This window comes from Sorex araneus, chromosome 2, assembly GCF_027595985.1.
Source record: "Sorex araneus isolate mSorAra2 chromosome 2, mSorAra2.pri, whole genome shotgun sequence".
NCBI lineage: Eukaryota > Metazoa > Chordata > Mammalia > Eulipotyphla > Soricidae > Sorex > Sorex araneus.
In genome coordinates this window covers 229814609-229836820 of record NC_073303.1, presented here as the reverse complement: position 1 = coordinate 229836820, position 22212 = coordinate 229814609, and the positions used below count along the sequence as shown (strand labels likewise).

At 54.1% G+C, this 22212-nt stretch overlaps 1 protein-coding gene across 16 annotated transcripts in view; it reads left to right on the top strand.

The window, feature by feature from the left end:
* MICAL3 (microtubule associated monooxygenase, calponin and LIM domain containing 3) overlaps positions 1-22212 on the top strand; it is a 233191-nt gene that overhangs the window by 193019 nt on the left and 17960 nt on the right. For 8 of the 16 annotated variants that reach the window (XM_055126746.1, XM_055126754.1, XM_055126748.1 and 5 more), the window contains 8 exons: positions 2995-3108; positions 3582-3728; positions 4230-4312; positions 5542-7285; positions 7706-7800; positions 12593-12643; positions 14339-14449; positions 15562-15655. In XM_055126746.1, coding sequence (XP_054982721.1) covers positions 2995-3108; positions 3582-3728; positions 4230-4312; positions 5542-7285; positions 7706-7800; positions 12593-12643; positions 14339-14449; positions 15562-15655 — 2439 coding nt within the window. Of the gene's footprint in view, positions 1-346; positions 1910-2994; positions 3109-3581; positions 3729-4229; positions 4313-5541; positions 7286-7705; positions 7801-12592; positions 12644-14338; positions 14450-15561; positions 15656-21350; positions 21402-22212 lie in introns of those variants that run through there. The other 8 variants (XM_055126751.1, XM_055126757.1, XM_055126756.1 and 5 more) reach the window with 4 other exon arrangements.

Genomic DNA, 22212 nt, shown 5'->3' with positions numbered 1-22212 from the left:
ACACACCCACCAGGGCCTAAGTGGCAAAGGCACAGTCTCTGCTTCCAGAAACTCGGTGTTGAATGGACATTTGATCCTCCCCAGCTCATGCCGTCCCCTGAGGCAAGCCCAGCCTCTGTCCCCAACCAGCGTCTCAGCCTCGCCCTGCCGTTTCTCCCACTCTCCCTCCGTGATGGGTCCCCACCACAGAGCCTCCCGATGGAGCTCCACCCTGCTGGGCAGGCTTGTCTTACAATGTTGCCTCAGTTTCTCTTCTGTTTTGGACCCTAGGGATGACCTCAGCCCTTCTCACTGGGAATGCTCATTCCTCTGTAACCATGTGTTTGTCGTCTGTTTTCAAATTCAGCGCCTGACCTTCCCTCCATGCGCCGCGCAGCAGTGCAGGCCTGGCTGGAGACAGTGTCCGGAGGTAGTTGGTGATGTTTGTTCTTCTCTCACCATAACCACCTCTCTCTGCAGCTCGGCTGGTACCCTAACACAAGACTCAGGCCGCTCGTGCATGCTGAGGGTGGGGAGGGGCCACGTGCATGCTCACCAGGCAGCAGCCCCTGCATGGACCAGACACACCTCTCCCAGGCCCTGCAATCATCCTGAAGAAAGCAGAAGCGCAGGCGCACAGACGCTGGAGAAATGGGGAGTTAGGGAGTGAAGCTGGCAGCAGCGGTGTGAGAAGTGCCTACTTCACCAGATTTCCAGAGGGGGCCAGACAGGCCCCTCCACACTGTCCCAGGCAGCTTGGCGGTGACCACGCCAGCATCAGCTCCAGGCCAAGGCTCTTAGACCGAGAGAGCTGAGAAACCATGGCTGCCTCCTGAAGGCGCTCCAGAGAGGTGCTTCTCACCAGGGGTGCCAGCACTGCAGGCAGGGCCGCTCTTCCCCTGGAGCCGTTCATTGTGCCCGGCCAGAATACGAACCCTTCCAGTGTCCCGCACCACCAAAAGGAGGGTTGTATCGCCACGTGGCTGAGAACCACTGTTCCACCTGTTACTTCTGGGCTGGCAGAACCGAAAGTCAGCTTCCTGATCCCGACTCCTCCCCGCCAAGCTCACAGATGAGGAGGTGCCCCTGAAGAGAAGCTCTGGGGGCAGCGGCTCCTGGACATTGTTTCCTGTGGGCTGCCCAGGCTGGGCATCAGGACTTCTCAGCTGAGTGCTGGACTCTGTCGGTCACCCTGGCTTCCACAGAACGTGGCTGCTCTGGCACCTGCACCATCCTAACCTAGGGTTACCCCTACTGCCACCCTTACACTGCGCCGCTTTTAGCTGCTGCTGTTGCTGCCTTGGTACTTGTTGCTGTTTCATTTTTTATATATATGATCATTTTTCCTTTTAAGGTGTGCCCACGGGCCACAGACCTGGTACTTCTCTGACGCGACAGCAGACATTCCTTATAGAGACTCATGAGGGGGGAGGGGCGCGTGCTTTAAACTGTGACCAGCAGGTGTCTGGTGGGTGGACCTGGTCCTGGTTAGCAGATCAGAGCTCAGAGCCGGGCCCCTCTGGCAGGCCAGAGTCCCCCAGGGCCAGGTGGTCACCGAGGGACGAAGGTCCCAGAGAGACTCTGCTGCCCACGTGCTGAGTTGGGCCGAGGAAGCCCAGACACTGCACCTGGCTCTTAGGAGCCACCACTGTTCCCTGAGTGACCACACAGCGTGACCACACGGGCCTCCGCCTGTGGGGATAACTACGGCGTTTCTTCCCGAGCAGATAGAATCATGGCAAAGTCTCAGCGCTGCCAGCCTGTGGATTGCTCTGGCACAAGGGGAGCCGTTTGCCAGCCTCAAACTCAGCTCCAGGCTTCCCGGGAGCCACCCTCTCCCTCTTTCGTCGGACACAGCTGTGCCGCAGCTGCTTCCTCGGTCACCCACCCTAACTCTGTAGCTGCAGGGGAAAGTTCGGCTCCTTTTCCTGAAAGCAAAACCTTTAGAAGGAGGTAGAGGGTGGACAGGCCCCAAGGCTCCCTGAGAGCTGCGCTGCAAGTCTTGGTGGCAGGTGTACACAGGCCCTTCACACAGACCTCTGCTTCCTTTGCCGCTTCCTCTGTGAATAGTAGTAGAGTTCTGGGTGCAGAGGTTGGGAGAAGCAGGAGAGCGAGAGAGAGAGAGGGAGGGAGGGAGGGAGGGAGGGAGGGAGGGAGAGAGAGAGAGAGAGAGTATATTTGTGTGTGTGTTTAGGGAAATTCATTTATTCATTTGGTGGTTACTTTCCTCTAAATTGTGGCCCTAAGGGCCTGTTTTGAATTAAGACAGTGAACTTTACATATCCCTTCAATATCCCTTCATTCCTGTCCTTATGTTTTAAAGAGTCTTTGTCTAGATCTGTGTCTCACGGCCTTTATCTGACATGGCCTTCTGTCAACCTTATTCCCCTCCTGTGCCCACCCGGTTCTATCAGTCGATCCCCCCCCCCCCCCCCGCCCAGACTGTGGCTCCCATTCTGTGTGATTTTCATGTGAATATACTCGGGGGCGTGGATCCCAGTTGAGAAACAGGGCTCTAAGCCATCCCCAGCGGAGCTGTCGGGGCCCATTGAGGGGAGTCCCCTCGGGGTCTTGTCGAACACACTTCTAGCTGCAGGTGTGAGTGGTGTGGCCACGACTGTCCACGTCAGTCTCCACCTGCAGGACAAGGTCCCTCAGAGCAGACCTTGGTGGTGACAGAGCAGCTGCAAAAGTGGGAGTGGCCGTGCACCTCACAGTCACCCTATTCTGCGCTGGGTGAGCAGGCCCAGGCCTGGACACAGCCCCAGCCGCCCCGTGGAGGGGAGAGAGGGCCAGGCCCTGAGCAGCTGTTCTCGCACTGCTTTTGCTAGCGTGGAGAAGTGGCCTGTGTGGAGGGGCTCCGGCCTCCCCTGGCCCCACATCCTGCCCAGACTTCTGCCTTCTCCATTCTCCTCGGGGCCTTCCTGCCCCAGGCCTGAGAAGCCACCACCACTGTCCTGCCCCAAAGGCAATATCTCTCTTTTCTTTCTTCCCTTGAACATTTCTACTTTCCAGTCCCGTTTGATGAGGATGGCCTGGAGGAAGATGTGGACTCAGAGCCGGCAGAGATAGAAGGGGAGGCAGCGGAGAATGGGGACACGGGGGACACTGGTGCTGAGCTGGATGATGGTATGGAGGAACCCCAGGGCCTCCCCTCTACTGGGGTGACCATCTGTTATCCGTGAATGATGTGATCCTGGAGGGAATAAAGAGTACCCCTGAGCACAGAAACAAGACCCTCACGGGGCCGGAGCGATAGCACAGTGGGTAGGGCATTTGCCTTACATGCAGCTGACCAGGTTCGATCCCCATCATCCCATATGTTCTCCCAAGCCTCACCAGGCGTGATCCCTGAGCATCACTGGGTATGATGCAAAAAAAAAAAAAAAACCACAACAAGAGAAAATAAATGTTCTTCAAGGCCAGGCCAGGTGCAGGCTCCATGCTGGGGAGGCCAGGGTGCTTCTGGCCAAACCGCAGCTGAGAGCGCTGCCATTGACGGACTGACTGGACTGTTGCTTGAGGAAGGTAGAGTTCAGGGACGAAGCATGGTCACCCTCAGGATGAAGACACCCCGTCCTCTGACCCCCGCTTCCCTGCAGATCAGCACTGGTCCGATGACATTCCGTCAGATGCAGAAGCAGAGCTTGGCCTGTGGCGCCAGACGGAGGCCGCGGTAGAGCTGGAACTGAGGGTCTCAGAGAATGAGGAGGAGCAGCCACCCAGTGCCCCAAAATGCCAAGACAAAGGTAACATTCTGCTGGAGGGAGAGCTGCCTTGAAGCATGCCGCTGAGGGCTTGGGCAATGGACAGCAGGTGAGGCACTTGCCTTGCGCGCAGCAGACCTGGGTTCCATCCTGGCACCCCATTTGGTCCCCCAGAGGCCCACACAGTGAGCACTGAGCACTGCGGGGTATGGCCCAAAAACAAATGATAAAGAATTCTGCTGAGGGCCACAGGAGGCCGAGAGAGATGCTGGGTGGGTGGGAGAGGCCGTCGGAAAAGAGCCTGGGTGACTCTTGTCACCAAATGGTCAGCCACTGTTGGTGCGCCCCTGACCCAGCCTCAGCCGCACAAGGACTTTGCTCTCCCGCCCCCCGGGATGTCTTATCTGAAGCCGTTGAAGAGTCTCTGGGAGCCCCGTTCCCTCAGACCCCTCGCTGCCCTCTCCCCATCTGGCTGAGAGACGCACCCTTGGGGGGAGTGGGCGCGGGCGGCCCCCCCAGTAAATCCTGTTCTCTTCTCCGTAGGTCCCTCCCGGGTCTCCAGCCCCTTCTGCTCGCCCGAGCAGGAGAAGGCTGATCTCTCCTCAGCTTACCGCCTGCAGGCAGAGGTAAGGGCCTGCGACACAGGGAATCACAGTGCTGTGAGGCCCCGAGGAGACATATCCACTGCATTTTATCTTAGGGTTCATAGTGTGAACCTCAGAAATACTGGAGGTAAAGTCACCAACTAGCCTCTTCATTCTGAGGATGAAGTGGGGGTCTGCCGAGAACAGCCTTGGGGTTCAGGTTTAGCTCAGGAATCAGGAGCCCGGCAGCTGCTCCCACACCTGAGTCATTGTTGTGGCTATTAAAATGCATTTGTGTTTGGGCCGGAGAGATGGTACAGGAGTAAGGCTCTTGCCTTGCATGCAACTGATCCAGGTTTGATCCCTGATACCCTGTATGGTCCCCCAAGCCCACCAGAAGTGATCGCTGAGCGTAGAGCCAGGAGTAAGCCCTGAGCACAGCCAAGTATAGTCCAGATATCAAAAATATTAAACACACTTGTTTTTAAACCTGTAATATTTGTGAAATCCTTGATTTGATAAGAAAATTTTGTTTCAGGGCCTGGAGTGATAGTACAGCAGGTAGAGCGTTTGCCTTGCATGCAGCTGACCTGGGTCCGATTCCCAGCATCCCATATAATCCCCCAAGCACCGACAGGATTAATTCCTGAGTGCAAAGCCAGGAGTATCACCTGAGCATCACCAGGTGTGACCCAAAAAAAGAACAAAAAAAAAAGGGGGAAGAAAAGAAAATTTTGTTTCAATATTACATTGAAATATTTTTTATTGAAAATATGCATCCAGATTGTCAGTGGTATGTCACATGATGGAGAATGCTATGTTTGGGAAATACTAAAAAATAGGTTGGCGGGAAAGGCCAGAAGGCCAGAGCTGGGTCTGTTTGATCTGGTCTTTAGAATTCTGAGAAGAAACCGTGGGAGTTTTCTGAGCTGCCTGGGCTGGGGGTGTAGCTTCTCGGGACTGCCTGCCCTGTGGCCCGCCGGCTCTGAGGAGCAGCTGCTCTCACCTGTCGGTTTGTCTGTCAGAAGCTCTGGGTGTGGAGAGGGGGCTGTGAGTTGAATGCACTCAGCTGGTTCAGCAGCCGGAACAGGTAGCGCGCGCTGGAGATGCACAGGCCCTGGCGGCTGTGGGCTTGGGCCAGCGGGCGCGGCTCTGTGAGCGTGGGCTTGGTAGCTGGCGGGCTGGAGAGGGGCACTCTGGCCCGCGTAGACAGCACTGCTGCGGTGGGAGTAGCCCGCCCCTCTGAGAGGCTCCATCTCCCTTTGCTGCAGGACCTCCGGAGCCCGGGCGCCCCTGCCGCCAAGCTGCCGTCGCCTGAGAAGCGCCTTTTCCCCCAGCCTTTATTCCCCAGAGAGTGGCCAGAGACGGGAACCCGCGTTGCGCAGCCTGGGAGCTCGCCAGTCCGATCTCAGCCGGTGTCTCTGCCCGAAGCCCACGCCCCCACCTCCCTGGCTGTGTCCCCGCGACCCCTGCCAGCCGCCCCCGCCACCAGCCCCGCTCCCCAGAGGCCCGTCTGCTCGCAGCCGCAGCCTTCCTCCGAGACCCCCGCTCCTTCCCCCACGGCGTCCCCCATCTGCTTCCAGCCTGCCCCCGCCCAGGCCTCCACCCCACTCAGCCCCCGCCCTGTGAAGGACCCAGGGGACGCCAGCCCTCCTGCCCTGGACGAGGACCTGAAGCGGAGTGACCTGGTGGCCGAGTTCTGGATGAAGAGCGCGGAAATCCGCCGCAGCCTGGGCCTCACGCCTGTGGACCGGGGCCAGGGGCCCGGCGTCCGGCCGGCCCCGCAGGCGCAGGGGCTCCAGCTGCCCAGGCCCTCGCCCGGGCCGAGGAGGCTGGGCCCCCCCAGCTCGGACAGCGAGACCCCCAAGTCTCCGTCAGACCGAGAGCCGCGACACGCGCCCGAGGAGCGGAGAGACCTGTCCAGCAGCTCGGGGCTGGGCCTGCGCGGCAGCTCCTCCAACACCAGGACCCTGGGCAGCCAGAGCTTCACCGCCTCCGACTCGGCGCTGCTCACGCCGCCGTCCAGCCCGCCCCCGCCCCCGCCGCCCGGCGAGGAGCCCGCCACCCTCCGACGGAAGCCGGGGGCCGTGCCCCGGCTCGACCCCCTGGACCCCGAGGCGCCGGTGCGCCCGGCCCCCAGCCCGGCCCCCCTCCTGCGGGGCCCCCGAGAGCCCGCCCAGCCCCCGCGGGAGGAGGCGCGCAAGTCGTTTGTGGAGAGCGTGGACGAGATCCCCTTCGCTGACGACGTGGAGGACACGTATGACGAGCAGACGGACTCGAGCCTGCAGGAGAAGTTCTTCACCCCGCCCTCCTGCTGGCCCCGCCCCGAGCGGCCCCCGCACGCCCCCGCAGCCGGGGAGAACGGAAGGGTGCCCCCCCTGGAAAGGGGCGCGCCGCCCAGGAGGGGGCTCCCCGCCGTCTCCGCGGAAGCCAAGGAGGTGGCTGAGGAGCGCATGCGAGCCAGGGAGAAGTCTGTCAAGAGCCAGGTGCTGAGGGACGCCATGGCCGAGCAGCTGAGCAGGATGAAAGACATGGAGGGGGCCGGGCCCGCCAGGCGCCCCGGGGACACTGCCCTCAGGGCCTCCTCCGTGCCCTCCAGAGGCAGAGAGCTTGGCCCCGAGTCCCCGAAACACCCAGCGCTCAGAGGCCCCAAGGACACCACCCTGAAGCATGAGGACGTCCTGTCGCCCCCGTCAGACTCGGGGGGCCCAGAGGGCTCCATCACCTCCTCCGAGGGCTCCAGTGGGAAGAGCAAGAAGAGATCATCCCTCTTCTCGCCCCGCAGAAGCAAGAAGGAGAAGAAGCCCAAGGCAGAGGGCCGGGCCCCCGAGAAGCCCAGCCCGAGCCTCCTGGAAGAAGCGGCGGCCAAGCCCAGGTCCCTGTGGAAGTCGGTCTTCTCGGGGTACAGGAGGGACAAGAAGAAGAAGGGAGACGACAAGTCCTGCTCCAGCACCCCTTCCAGCGGCGCCACAGTGGGCTCAGGCACGCACCGGCTCTCTCCCATCGTGAGAGCAGGTATGTCCGCCAGGCAACAGGCGAACCCTGGGGGGCGGGGGTTGCAGAGATCAGCTTCCCCAGGCTTCTCTCTGGGGAGCTGTGCCGGGGCCCGAATGCATGGTCAGAGGGTTTCCGGAGCGTGCCCCGCTCCAGGTAGCCCCAGACGCAGCCCACGCTGGAGCTTGTCTGCTTTCTAAGGAAGGCCCGACTCCAAGCAGGCCAGTACCAGGTCAGCTGTTAAAGGGCACAGCTGGACCCTTGTCAGCATCCCAGCCTCTCACTTCTCCATAGCGACAGACCTCCCCTTAACTTAAGTCAGGAGACAGCCACTGCCACCACCACCGCCACACATGGCCCGACAAATACGTTCCCAAACCTTCCGGCTGGGCAGCTTACAGGCGGGTCACTCTCCTCCCTTTGCCTCTTTCCCCCTCCCAGAGCTGCAGCTCCGGCGCCAGTTGAGTTTCTCTGAGGACTCTGACCTGTCCAGTGATGACATCCTTGAGCGCACTTCCCAGAAGTCCAAGCGAGAGGTATGAGGGCCAGTCAGTGGTGGGGCTTTGAAAGGAGTGAGGGCTGGACTCTCAGCTTCCATTCAGTGTTGGACTTTGATGAGGGGGGAGCAAACGGCTCCACAGCATGAGGGCGCTGTTCAGACAGCTTAGCAGTAGGCATTAAGGTCACAGCCCAGCTCCTGGACATACGGAAGGGACTTTCCATGGAGCAGCCGGGCACTTGGGGGTATTTGCTTCCGTGGCAAGAGTCCCTGAAGGAACAGTCTTGCGCAGGGTTTTCTGTGTCCTCAGGAAGCCGCTCTCCCTCTGCCCTGTCCTTAACCCGTGGGGAGTAGCAGTGTCAGTGCCCGGAGTTGCAGGGCAGGGTCCTCATTGTTGGCAGAGGCGGGAGGTCGTGAATCGTAGAAATAGGCTTGGTCAGTCCAGCTGCTTTGTACGTTTGTGTGTCGGAGAGGAGTTTTCTGTCTTTGAAGAACTGGCCCAAGAGACTTGGATTCAGCCCCTCCCGCTGCCCCCGGCAGGAGAGCACGTGCCCGTCTCTGTGTGGGGAAGGCGGGCCCTTCCTTGTGCACTTCTCTTGGGTATTTGACTCGAATTTTCAAGAGTTCTTATAGCTTTTTCTAGAGACAATGAGTAGGAAAAGGAAGAGAAATTAGAAGTTCTGGTGGGGCGTCTGTTCCACGGGGAGAGTGATGGGGTACCCAGAAGGGTCTCCGCAGCAGGCAGGCAGGAGTGAAGCTCATTGAGGCCCACCCTCAAGTCTGAGGTGATAACCCAGAGTTAGTTCCACTCTGAGTGCAGCGGCCCCTGGCATGCTTCGTGAGGTTTCCCGGGCCACTTCCATTGGCTTTCAACAAGGGCTGTAATCATTCCGAACCCTTCCTGGGCCTCTGTAGCCTGTTGCCAGTTTCCCCCTCTTGGCCTGACCAGTCCATCCATCTGTTAGCCACTTTGCAGAGCTTCGGGAAACTTGTCATTGCAATTCACCTCTTGTTCTTTTTTTTTTTTCTTTTTTTTTCTTTTTGGGTCACAACCCAGCGATGCTCAGGGGTTACTCCTGGCTTTACACTCAGGAACTACTCCTGGCGGTGCTTGGGGGACCATATGGGATGCCGGGGATCGAACCCGGGTCGGCCGCGTGCAAGGCAAACGCCCTACCCGCTGAGCTATCGCTCCGGCCCCTCACCTCTTGTTCTTGCTTTGTTCATTTTCTATTATTGCAACTCTTTATCTGCTCTCCCACTTGAATGATGAAAACAAACTAAAACAAGAGCAACTATGAAGGACTCTGGAATAATTAAGGAAATCTGATCATGGACTGTAAAATATGCATAGACATATCAGTGCTAAGTTCCTTGTAAATAACATAGGTTCTGTAGTCATACAGAAGAATGTTTCTTTCCATAGAAAAGGTACACGTGTGTGTGTGTGTGTGTGTGTGTGTGTGTGTGTGTGTGTGTGTTGTGTAGATTGGGGGAGTGGGGATTCAGCGACGCTCGGGGCTCTCTTCTGGCTCTGTGGTCAGATACCAGTCCTGTCAGTGCTCAGAAAAGCACATGGCAAGCCAGGAATTGAACCAGAATTGGGTATGTGCAAAGCAGGCACCTAAACCTCTGAACTATCTCTCCAGCCCCATGCTAAAATTTTTAGGGGTGATGGATCGTGTTGTTCAGTCCCAAGCACCACATATGGTCCCCTGAGGTTTGTGAGGAATGCTCTGTAGTAAGAAAGAGCTAGGAGTAAGACCTGAGTACAGCCAGGTGGGCGGGATGGAGAGTCTTTCACAGTAGATGAGAGGATGAGGACATTGAAGTGGGGCTTGAATGTGCTCCGAACCCAGTCAGCCTGTCAGAGTCACCTAGGGTAGCACATGTGGAGAGGGTTGATTCCCCGCAGAGATGCCATGGACCCATCCCTCAGTCAAGCATTTGTGAAACATTTTATCTAGGATGTTGAAAAATCGTTGAATTGCCTATTGCCCTTGGCATAAGAGATTGGTTAGATTTACCTCTTTTCTTTGCCCCCATGTCACTCTGAAAGCAGCTCCTGAAAACACATCTTGGCCTCCATGCAGGTCTGCTGCTTTCCGTGTGCGGCAGCAGATGTGCCGGGTCTCCCTTGTTTTCCTTGACGTGTTCTGATCTTTCCGGCTTGCTCATGGGGAGATGACTCAGTCTAAGGCAAGATCTGTAAGCTCAAGGTTAAATGTCGCTCCTAGGTCACTGTTCTGGGCCAGTGTGCGCTGGAACAGGTCCCGGGCCTGCTCCCTGATGCCCCGGGAGCGGCCAGGCAGCCAGGCTTGGCACCCGGGCCCCGAGCACTCCAGATCTGCACAGCCACAGGCCGCCAAGACCTCCAGTCAGAGCCCTGCCTCGCTTCCTGCCTTTGAGTCTTGCAGTGGGCCGGTCAGAACAAACACAGATGCAGCACCTGCACTTACCTGAGTTGTTCTCGTTAGGTTTAATGCAGTGAGAAGGGGGTAAAATTGTTGCCAAAATTTTAGTTTGTTTTGTTTTGGGGCCACACCTCACAGTGCTCGAGTTTATCCTTGTCTCTGCTCAGGATTTTTTTTTTTTCTTTTTGGGTCACACCCAGCAGTGCACAGGCTCTGCACTCAGGAATTACTCCTAGCAGTTCTGGGGGACCATATGGGATGCTGGGAATCGAACCTGGGTTGGCCTTGTACAAGGCAAACGCCCTACCCACTGTGCTATTGCTTCAGCCCCTCTGCTCAGGATTAATTCTTGCTACTGCTCAACCAGCTGCCTGCCCTGCTGGGGCCAGCAAATGCCTTGACTTCTTCACTATCTCTATGGCTCACAGCCTGAATTTTTTTTTTTTATTTTTTAATTGAATCACAGTGAGATACACAATTTCAAAGTTGTTCATGATTGGGTTTATCATATAATGTTCCAATACCCGTCCTTTCCCACGTGGGCCTTATACCATCAGTGTCCCCAGTTTTCCTCTCATCCCCCACCTTACCACCACGGTAGGCACCTTTCTCCCTCTCTCCCTCTCTCTCTCCCACCCTCTCTCTCCCTCCCCCCCCTCTCTCTCCCTCTCCCCCACCCTCTCTCTCCTCCACTCTCTCTCTCCCTCACCCTCTCTCCCTCTCCCCCACCCTCTCTCCCTCTCCCTCCCTCTCCCTCTCCCTCCCTCTCCCCACTCTCTCTCTCCCTCACCCTCTCTCCCTCTCCCCCACCCTCTCTCTCCCTCTCCCTCCCTCTCCCTCTCCCTCCCTCTCCCCACTCTCTTTCCCTCTTCCTCCCTCCGTCTCCCCCACTCTCTCTCCCTCACCCTCTCTCCCTCTCCCCACCCTCTCTCTCTCCCTCTCCCTCCCTCTCCCCACTCTCTTTCCCTCTCCCTCTCCCTCCCTCTCCCCCACTCTCTTTCTCCCTCACCCTCTCTCCCTCTCCCCCACCCTCTCTCTTCCTCTCCCTCTCTCCCTCTCTCCCACCCTCTCTCTCCCCCACTCTCTCTCTCTCTCTTTCCCTCTTTCCCTCTCCCTCTCTCTCCCTCCCCCTCTCTCTCGCTTATTCCCCCTCTCTCATTCCCTCTCTCCTCTCTCTCCCTCTCTCTCTCATTCCCTCTCTCTCTGTCTCTGTCTCTCCCTCTCTCTCCATCTCTCTCTGTCTCTCTCTCCCCCTCTCTGTGTCTGTCTCTCTGTCGCTCTCTGTCTCTGTCTCTCCCTGTCTCTCCTTCTCCCTCCCTCCCTCCCTCCCTCCTTCCCTCTCTCTCTTTCCTTTTGTCCTTTGGGCATTATGCTTTGCAATACAGATACTGAGAGGTTATCATGCTTACCCCTTTGCCTACTTTCATCACTCTTGTGTGTTATCCAGAGCGATCATTTCCAACTATAATTGTCATTCATGCTGAGTTAAATAAGTCAGAAGGAGAGGAACAGATGTAGAATGACTGCACTCATTTGTGGGATTTTAAAAAAAAAAAAAAAAAGCTGTATGAGACTAATGTCCCAGGCCAGGGAAACAGGGCCAGGAGGACTGCTCTGTGGGTGGAAGCTTCCACAAAGGTGGGGAGGGAGATAGCGCAGAGGGCAGTTAAGACAGCCTAAATATTTTTGATGAATATCAGTTACAATTTTTTTTTAGTCCCTTTCACTGAGTCAAGAAACGGCCCCCTGGCCAGGGAGAAACATGCTCTTCACGTGGGCCCCAGGCTGGATCAATAAGTGTGACCCGAAACTGGACAAAGGAAGAAAAAATGGAAAGGAGAGGGGTTGGTGGCAAGAGAAGAGGAGGGGAGGAAAGAGACAGGGAGAGGACACGGGATTAGAGGGGCACGGGGAGGAGCAGGGTGTGGGTGCCATCTGCAAGCAGTGCCTGGTTTCTTTCTTCATTTGCTCAGTGCGTGCGGTGTTGGTGGTCTCTCGCCCACCCCGTCCTCCATCCCATTTCCCCAGAGCGGTCAGCTGGAAGAAATAGTCCTAATTCCTGCACGTGTGAATAGATTGCTAAAGGAAAAATAGCTTCTACAATCATTTATTTAAACAGTTTTGATTTATACCCAGCAAGTCGAGGGAGGAAGAGCCCAGGTCAGAGGAAGCGCATCTTCCCGAGGGCCAGTGAGTCCAGGCCTAGTGAGACTGGGGTTCGCTGAGGTGCTGCCCCCTGGTTCCCTGCTCACGTAGTCCTGTGTAACATTGTGAAAGATAATCATGTGTTTTAGTCCTGTGTGTTTGTTTTAAACTTCTAACCGATTTTGCTCCATTTCTGTGTTCTTTTTTAATTTTTTAAATTATTACTATTATTACTATTCTGTTTTGTTTCCGTTGCCATCCCCTTAAAAGTCGATTTATGTACCACACGCCTTGGCATTCAGGAGATCATATGCATCAAAGGTAGTGTCTCATCCCATTGGCTGCTCGTTGTTGCATGCATGTCTGTGATTAACCACGGAGCAGCCCCAGCCTTGTCCCCGGCCACACCCCCACTAACTGCTCAAACATGCATGGAACTGCACCAGACTGGCGCAGAGCTGTCCTGATCTGTGCAGAGGAAGATGGAGAGCATGTGGTCATTCTACTCTTGTTGCCTGGGGGACAGAAGCGCCACACTGGGACTGGGAGCCACAGAAGTGGGGAATTCCCAAGCCCCCAGCTCTGTGATCTGCAAAGTGAGATGCTTAGAGCATTAGTGTAACCACTGAAGACCTGCAGGACTACCTGCTCCATCTACTCTCTGCTTCACTTGAACTCTTACAATGAAGAGTGTAAGGATAGACTCCTGGCAATCAAAGAGATAGTACAGGGGTTGAGGCACTTGCCTTGTACATGACTGTCCCTAGTTTGACCCCCAGCGCCATCTGTGATGCCCTGAGCACTGCCAGGAGTGATCCCTGAGCACACAGCCAGGACTAACCCCTGAGTACAGCTGGATGTGGCCCAAAAATCCCCTTCCCCCCAACCCAAAAAAACAAACAAAAAAAAAACAGTATGCCTGACTTGAATTTGGAAATCTCCTTCAAGTTCTAAAAGTCCCCTTTTGAGTGTGCCTTGCACGCAGCTGACCCAGGTTTGATTCCCGGCATGCAGTAGGGTCCCCTGAACCCACTAGGAGTTACTCCTAAGTGCAGAGCCAGTGAGTCCTGCGCACCACTGGGTGTGACCCTCTCAAAATGATTTAAATAAATAAATAAAAATCTTCTTTATTTTCTTGGAGACCAGAAAGAGAATGCTAAGAACAGCAGCAGCCCACAGCATCAGACACTCAGTGGTTGACCCTTTCTAATCTGGACATCAGACATGCCTTCATGCCCTCCCTGCCCTAGTTTGCAGGTGGCAGTGCCCTGGATTCAGCCGGCACATGGCCTTCACAGTTTTTGAGGATGCTGCTCAAGCAGTCCACCCGCCCCCCTGCCTCCTGAACCGCTGCTGTTCCTGTACAGACCCACGTCTGTCCAGGCTACCCCACTTCCCTTCTTTGTGTTCATGAGGTTGGTGATTACTGTAGAAGCATCCGACTTCAGATGTTCCCCCTTAAAAGAACCATATGAAAATTGTTCACCTGAAGAAAGTGGCTTTTGATACTAAATGAACAACAACAACAAAATTAAAAGATCCTGGATTTTCTTCTCTTTCCCTGTAGGCTCCCTAGAAGCAGAAAACTGGAGGAAACATTTGCTGGGATATTTCACCCCAACAATGTCCTTAAAAAAAAAATGAGCAGGCAGGCTTCTGTGAGGAAGAGGTGGTCTCCGCGGGCTTTCGCTCCTTTGTCATTTTTACTTCCTAACAGTCAGCCCTATTTGCAGGGGAAGTATCTCACTTGTAGATCGGAGTGTCCCTGGGGCATTAGTGCAGCAGCCCAAAGCAGTTGTCTGAGCTGCGGCCCATGTCCCCTGCACACCCTGTCTGCTCTGCAGACTCTGAAGAAGCAACGCCCCAGCTCAAGGGGCGACACTCGCCATGCACCTGCCCCTGAGCCCAGACCCCTCCATGCCCGTGCCCCTCACCTTTCCCACACCTCTGCCCCCAGCCCAGAGACCCAGGGGTCCGTGTGCACCTGTTTGAGGAGATCTGTCTTGTTCTCTCCAGCCAAGAACCTACACAGAGGAGGAGCTGAACTCCAAGCTGACCCGGCGCGTACAGAAGGCAGCCCGTAGACAAGCCAAGCAAGAAGAACTTAAGCGGCTGCACCGAGCCCAGGTAAAAGCACAGTCTGTGGGCTGCAACTGCTCAGGAGTCCCCGCTGCACAGGGCTGTGTCCAGCGCACAGCAGGAGGCGACGGCAGAGCAGAGACATTGCGGGCTGCGAGAGGAGCCCCAGCTCGAGGCCGCCGTCAAGGGGGAGTTGTTGGTCGAGTAGGGTAGGTCAGGCTTTAAGTTTCCTAGATTCCTTGGTTAACAACAAATTCCCAGTCTTATTTGGCCTACCCTCACGCCCCCTCTTCAAGGGAAAATTATTTAGCACTTCTCAATTGCATCCGAGACTAGTAGTTCAGGTGATTCCAGGGGGTGATGTTGCCCACTTTGGGAAGCTCTGGTTTCGAATAATCATTGTAAAATCTGCTAGTGCCTGGCCTGTGGCCTCTCACACGGCCTGCCTGTTGTCACTGAGTTTCTGTCTGCAGGCCTCATTGATGCTGGATTTTTTTTTTTTTAAAACAAAATGTCATTTCTTTATACAAGAAAGTAGAGGCCAGAGTGATGGTGTAGTGGGTAAGGCATTTGCCTTGCATGTCACTGTCCCAGGTTTAATCCCAGCAGCTCTGTGGCCCCCTGAGCACCGCCAGGTGTGCCTGCACCCCACCCACCCCCAAAAAAGAAACACCCATCTTTCATTCTCGTCTTACCTATTATTGTTTCCTCGTTCTCTGAATATGATTTTTACTCTCTGCAGATTAATATCATTGACTGCTGCCCCCCATGGCCAAGAGATTTCTCACTTTATTTCCAAACAGGCTGGGCTCACTTCTCTTTCAAAGAGTTTTTTTTTATGTTCTGGAGACAGGATTTCCTCAGTGTTCTTCGAGGCTCGTGACTGGCACTCAGCAGTCGCACAGTCAGAAGTCCCAGGTTTCAGTGCTTCAGCCCTTTCCGAGAGCATATGAGCTGCTCCCAAGAGAGATGGGCCCCCGTGGCACCCCCACGGCTGGTGCTGACTCTGGAGGGGGTGTCGCCTGGGACACAGTGACCTGACAACCTCTTCGACTTTGGGACTTCCTTGGGTTTCCTCCTCGTGTGTCCCACAGTTCGTGTGTCCTGAAAGTCAGGGACAACAGAAAGTCAGAAGCTTATTCTGTTCTGACTTCATGCAGATCATCCAACGGCAGCTGGAGCAGGTGGAGGAGAAGCAGAGGCAGCTGGAGGAGAGGGGGGTCGCGGTGGAGAAGGCGCTGCGCGGGGAAGCAGGTACCGTCTGTGTCAGGGACCCCCGCCCCCACCCCGTGCACATGCCCCTGCAGCAGCAGGGTTTGTGCCGTCATCTGCAATGCAGCTTCTTTTCCTTGAGTCTTTGGGGCCCCTCTTCTCTCAGGTTTGGGGCTTCCCTCTAAAACGAGCCCCTCCTGTGATGTCCCAATAGCCAGTAGCCCATAGCGTGGAACCCCAGGCCCATCCCCGCTGATGCAAGCACTGGGCCTTCCTTTTTTCCCCCCTTCTACCCAGCCTAACCGTTTTTCTAGGAGAAAATAACTGGGAATAAGGGAGATAGTGCCACAAGGAGCCATCACAGAACTGGACAGCAGGTCTCCGGCCTGTTGCCCGCCTGCATTTCCTGTCTTTGGATCTTAGGCTGCCCGTAGCACTGAGGACGCACCCCGAGCACCTTTCCAACTCCTGTGCTGAATGAAGCACACTTTCCCAGGGGGACCGTCACGTTCTCATCCGGAGACTGTCCCTCAGGGAGACTCGGCAGGCCGGGGTCTCTGGTGAAGAGACCCTGGGAAGTGACTGTGACTGGAGTGGCCACAGTGCTGGGAAGAACACTAGAGGAAGTGTGTCCCAGCCACATTCACCAAGGACCCAGGGGCTCGGCTCAGAGACAGCACGGAGTCTTTGGGCAGCCCTGGGCCACAAAGCCCTGTTGGTTCAGGACCTGAACCCTCGGGGCAGCCTCAGCTGCAGCCTGGCTCAGACTCAGACTGACTTTATCCGTGCATAAGCTTCTGGGCGTAGCCTACAGGTTGTGAGGCTGGGGATAAAGAAGGTGGTGGGCTGCAGTGACCCCATCTCACCTCCTCGTGGACAGAGGGCTGGGAAGGCCTGTCTGCCGGAGGAGGCAGCTGGAGCAGGGCTGGCAGCTGCCATCTGGCCTGGATGAAAACTTAGCGATGAGCTAACTTTGCGTGTGTCTGGTTTCAGGATGAAATCATGGGGTCCTGTGGGGCTGAGGTTTATGTCAGGGGTCTCTTCTCTGAGTCTGAAAGCCTAAAAATGCTGCTGAATAGTCGCCTCAGTAATGACCTCAGGAGAAATGATTGGATCGGCAGAGAGTTGAGGATGTATATAGCGTTGGCTTTGTGCATCTGCTGGTGCTGAGTTAGCTGCTGAGAACCCAGGCCACATGAAATGCCAGCACTTGACGCCCAGCGCAGACAGTAAACCAAGAAGCTGGGGCTCCAGGCAAGCGCTGTTTTGAGGCTGGAGATGTGTGGGCCAGAAAGGGGCCCGGAAAGGGGCGCGGGCTCCCATGGGGCCGTGACAGCCCCCGCCATTCTCCTTCTGCCTCTGCTGCTTACTCGGCTGGCCAGGCTGTGCCCTGGCTGCTTTCCTCCGTCTGAAGACACAGGCAGGGCTGTGGAGGACTGCTCATTCCCTCTCACCCTCCCAGATGCTTCTGTTCCCACCACGTGGTCAGAGTAGCTCTGCAGATATGTGTGTGCTGCACTTCCTAGCTCGAGTAAGTCCTCAAGGAAGACCCTCTGCCCCTCCTGCTCCTGGAGCACTGAGGACCAGCCCCCTCCCAGATTCGATGGCTGCAGCAGACACGTGTGCATCTCCACAACATGCATCCCTCATTCTGGAATGGGCCACAGCTTTCCACATTACTTACTGCCAAGGGGCCAGAAAAATATATATATGCCATGGCAGTCAGCATAGGACTTTGCCAAAGTTTTTAGATATCTACCTTTTCTTAAACCTATGTGACATGATTTTCATCTGAACAAGTGGATTTTAAAGTTGTTTTGAATTGCACAACCTTTTTTACAAGCACAGCCAAGTTCAAATTTAAAATGAAAAAAAAAAAGTGACTCTAAGATGTCATTAAACACAAATTTGAAAACACAGATACTGGCACAGAGCTACCGGTGTTGGTGTACCCCCACTCTCACTTAGCCAGTGCTTCTCTGTGCCCTGATATACAGAGTTGCCATGAATGGTAATAGATTTTTAAATTTCATTATGTTTGGAGGGAACCACACCCACAGTGCTCAGGGCTTACTCTTTTCTTTTCTTTTTTTTTTTTAATAAGAATTTTATTTTATTGAATCACCATGTGGAAAATTACAATGCTTTCAGGCTTAAGTCTCAGTTATACAATGCTGAAACAACCATCCCTTCACCAGTGCCCATATCCCACCACCGAAAAAAAAAAAAAACCCAAACAGTACACCTCCCATCCCGACACCCCCCCCCCGTGTCCCCCCAGCCTTGTCACTGATAAGTTTCACTTTACTTTCTGTTTACTTTGGTTACATTCAATATTTCAACACAAACCTCACTATTATTGTTAGGAGTACCCTACTAGAGTCAGACCTGTTGCGAAGAGAAATGAGGTCGCGCGGCTGGTTTTGGATTTCTGTACTTTAACAACTAAGTCCAGGGAGATTTCTTCCAGATATTGGGTCATTGCAAGCTTGTAAGACCCATCTGTGGTCGTCATAATATGGCAGTCACCATGCCCTTCATCCCCGGAAAGGAAGAGGCGAGAGAGAGAAATACCTTTCCCCTCCTGTGTGGGCATGGGGCCTCGGCTTAGTTCTCAGGCTGGAGACATTCTGCAAGGAGCTGCCCATGCCGAAAGTAGTTTAGCTGGGTCTGGATTCACGCTCGTGCAGCTGCGGAGAGGCCGCACACACGTGCGGCCCCAGGGGTCACATCTTGGCGGCAGGACTCAGGGCTTACTCTTATGTTCAGGGAATGAACTGGCATCTGCTATGTGCCAGGTAAGCACCTTAAACCCTGAACTCTCTCCAGCCCGGTAACAGATTTTTAATAATCCCTGGAAATCTCAGAATATATGTTCAAATGAGATACTAAAGACTCAAAGTAGAACAGTAGGAAATTTTTTGTGGTTGAATCACTAACAAATCTTACAGTAATTCATATTCCTGAAAGACTTGAACTCATTCAGAGTCCCCAGACACATGGGAAACAAAAGCAGTGGGACACACAGTGCCACACTGCCCGGGCCGCCCAGCACTGCCGTTCAGAGTGTCCCCTCAGGCACATGAGCACTGATCTTGGGCCAGCACTTAAGTAAATAAAAGTGCCTCTGTCTTTAGGCATTTACAAATTGTTGTAGCAATACATATACCCAAAGGAAAGGAAAAAATTGGTCCTTAAATGAGTTTAAGAGACAGGAATGTAAGCTCACTGGTAGAGCACGTGCTCTGTTTGTGTAAGGCCCTGGTTTTGATCCCCAGCACTGCAGAAAAATTAAATTATTCTTACAAGTCAGAGTAGAAATGGGACTGGAGTGATAATACAGCTGGTAGGGCTCTTGCCTTGCATGCAGCCAACCTAGATTCGATCACTAGCACCCCATATGTCCCCCAAGGCCTTCTAGGAGTGATCTCCAAGCAGAGTCAGGAGTAACCCCAAAACAACCAACAGCAACCCAGAAGACCTTATAAAGGGACCAGCCCAAGAATACAACAGGCAGGGCACGTGCATTGCATGTTGCCAGCCCAGGTTTGATCACTGGCATCCATACAATCCCCCAAACCCAGCCAGGAGTGATCCCTGAGCACAGAGCCAGGAGTAACTCCTGAGCATTGCTGGGTGTGGCCCTCCAAAACAAACAAAAAAAAAAATGTCAGAATATAAAATATTTTTATATGACGTGGTTTAAGGTTCTCTTTTTTTCTTTTTAAATCAGCTAAATATATTTGTAAACCAGCTACACAGGAGACCCTGAAACAGCTCTTAGAAAAACTAGAGTTCCACAGAACAGGAATGGAAAACCACTGCTCTAGTCCAGTTTTCTCTCAGCAGAACATCAAAGGATATCTGGCCAGGGGCCAGGGGTGTGACTTAGCAGTCGAACACTTGCCTTGCATGTGTGTGAGAGGCCTGAGTTTGATTCCCAGCACAAGGCAATGTAGAACACCTATCTAAACACTTATCTGTACTTTTTTTTGCTTTTTTGGTCACACCTGGCGATGCTCAGGGGTTACTCCTGGCTCTGCACTCAGGAATTACTCCTGGCAGTGATCAGGGAACCATATGGGATGCTGGGAATCAACCCAGGTTGGCCGTATACAAGGCAAATGCCCTACCCGCTGTGCTATCGCTCCAGCCCCTCATCTATATTTTTAAGAGACAGGTTTTGGGACCCTATTGCAGCATCTTCCCCGTGAGTCATTTGGGAGGTGCTTTCCTTGCTTATTTTAAACACGGCTTTCAAGGCTGGTGTTTAGTTAGAAGACCCAGTGACCCAATTTTCTACTTTGCAGAAATCTTTTATGAAGCTGCCTATGTGCTCTGGCTGCTGCTTTCTCTCCTGCTTCAGCTTCCCTTTTTATTAGTTAGGTTTCTCCTGCCTCAGCCCTTTTTCTTGAGCACGGTGGTTAGAATTCCCAGCCCAGAAACTGGCCCTTTCACCTGGTGCACGGCTGACCAGAAGCTGCCTTCTGTCAGGCCGAGGGTTTGGGCTCCCGTTCCTCTCTGAGAGATTCACACTGACTCACAGAAGGGATCTGACACGGGCCTGCAGTTCCCTTGACCTCAGGTGGGCCCGGGCTCTCAAACGTCCAGACTGGAAGGGCATGACTCTGAGCCTAAGACCAAGACATGCATGCTTTCTTTCTGAGATACCTGGGAAGCCCTTTCTTTTTTCAGAAACCTGATTCGGACTGGATCAGCTTTGAGCATGAGTTCACAAAACATTCTGGGATTAGATTCCCAATACTGGTTTGTCCATCCTCATGTGGACAAAAGACTGCCAAGATCAGCCTGCAGACTGTGGAAAGTGCAGGGAATGGTAACACAGTTACAAGCAGCTGGCTTGCAGTATTCTGCATTTATTAATTGCAAGATGAGGATCACCTGCTCTCGCCCACCTGTCTAGCTTGTCCCATCTTTGCTTCTCAGGCTTGTGAGAACCTCACGTGAGTTGGACAGCCAGGCAGAGTTAAAGGACGGTGAGAGGTCCTTGTTGCCTGCTTTTAAAAAGAAGGCTGGGTGAGGTCAGGGCCCAAAATTTGGAAGAAACAGGATCTCCTTCATCTGAAACTTATACAGGCCTCCAAGAAGTCTAATGTATTCATCACGGGTCGTGTCGTGAGAGTTCCTGGAAGAGCTGATATTACCAAGGATTGGCAGTGGGCTGTCTTGTTTTGTGGGGATTATTTTTTGTTTCGCTTTTGCTTTTGCTTTGGGGACCACCTTCAGAGGTGCCACAAGATCACTCCTGAAGGTGCTGGGTGCAGCAGGCAGAGACCCTGAGCTCCGTCTGCGCCACTCTCCACCCAGGACCGTTGTTTTTACAGTTTCTTGAGGATGTTCACACCTCACCTGCAGACCCTCAGTCTCAGGCTTCTGATTTTCTATAACTGAAGAAATGAATAGCCCAGGTCTGCCTGAAATTTTTAATCTTAGGTAGGGCTGGGTTGCGAGCAGGGTAAGCATTTCCAGCAAAGCCAAGACCTGCTCTCCTGACAGGTGGAAGTCATGAGCAGGACTCATGCCGTCATCCTCTGTTGACTGTCTTCTGCAGCGTGTGTGTGTAACATGCTCTTACAGAGAGACGCATGTTTTCCATCTGCCCCTCTCACCCTCTTCTGCATCCCTGTGTCTCTTATGCTTCATGTTATTGGTTGCTTTGGGTATGGGGGGCAGAAGGATTATCTGTTCCAGTAACTGTCTCTTCACCTTGTTGTAGACTATTGGGGAGAGTCTTATTACAGTGGCCTCATCGACTTGCACCTAGGTGGTATGTATGGCGGCCTCGTTGCTGACACTAACTCTCCCAATGCCCTCTCCCACCTGCTCTCTCCAGCCCCTTCTCACAACCAAGAAGAAGCCAACCCAGTAACTAAATGGCAAAAGCACTGACCCTTTTCCAGCTCGGGAGGCAGCATTTAAGATTGACCCCAGGGGCCTCATCTCCAGAAAGAACAGAGATGGTCTGGGCTGCCTAGAGTCATTTTAATATTTCTGTAATAAAATTTTAACTCCCTTCACACATCAGCCTCACATCTATATCCTAGTTCTTCAAATAGAGTTTGCTTAACAATAGCAATCTACACCCACTCACATGTACTTTTTTACTCATGGTACACACACACACACACACACACACACACACACACACACATTCTAAAAGGCACACACACTCTCACTATGATGTCACCTCTGCCCTAAGTCTCACTCCTCACAAGTGCAGGTGCCACACCCACCCTGTCAGCCACACTCAAAAATGTGTGGAGAAATAAGGAACTGTTACGCCACAGCCATGGCCATTAGGGGACACGTGTCTCCTCCAGTGCATGGGGAAGATGTTGCCTGTGACTCCTGCCCCGATCATCAAACTGGAATCATGTGGACACACAGTGTGTAGTGACGTCCAACACTCCTCACTGTCCTCAGATTTCACAGCTCTTTTCAGAACAGTCTGGGGGAGTGGGTCGCAGAGTGGGGTGCCCCGACCAGCAGCATTAGTTAGAGGCTAGTTAGAGCAGCCGAGTCTCAGCCCCAGCCCAGATCTTCCACATCAGAACGTGGGAGCCAGAGAGGTCATTTAG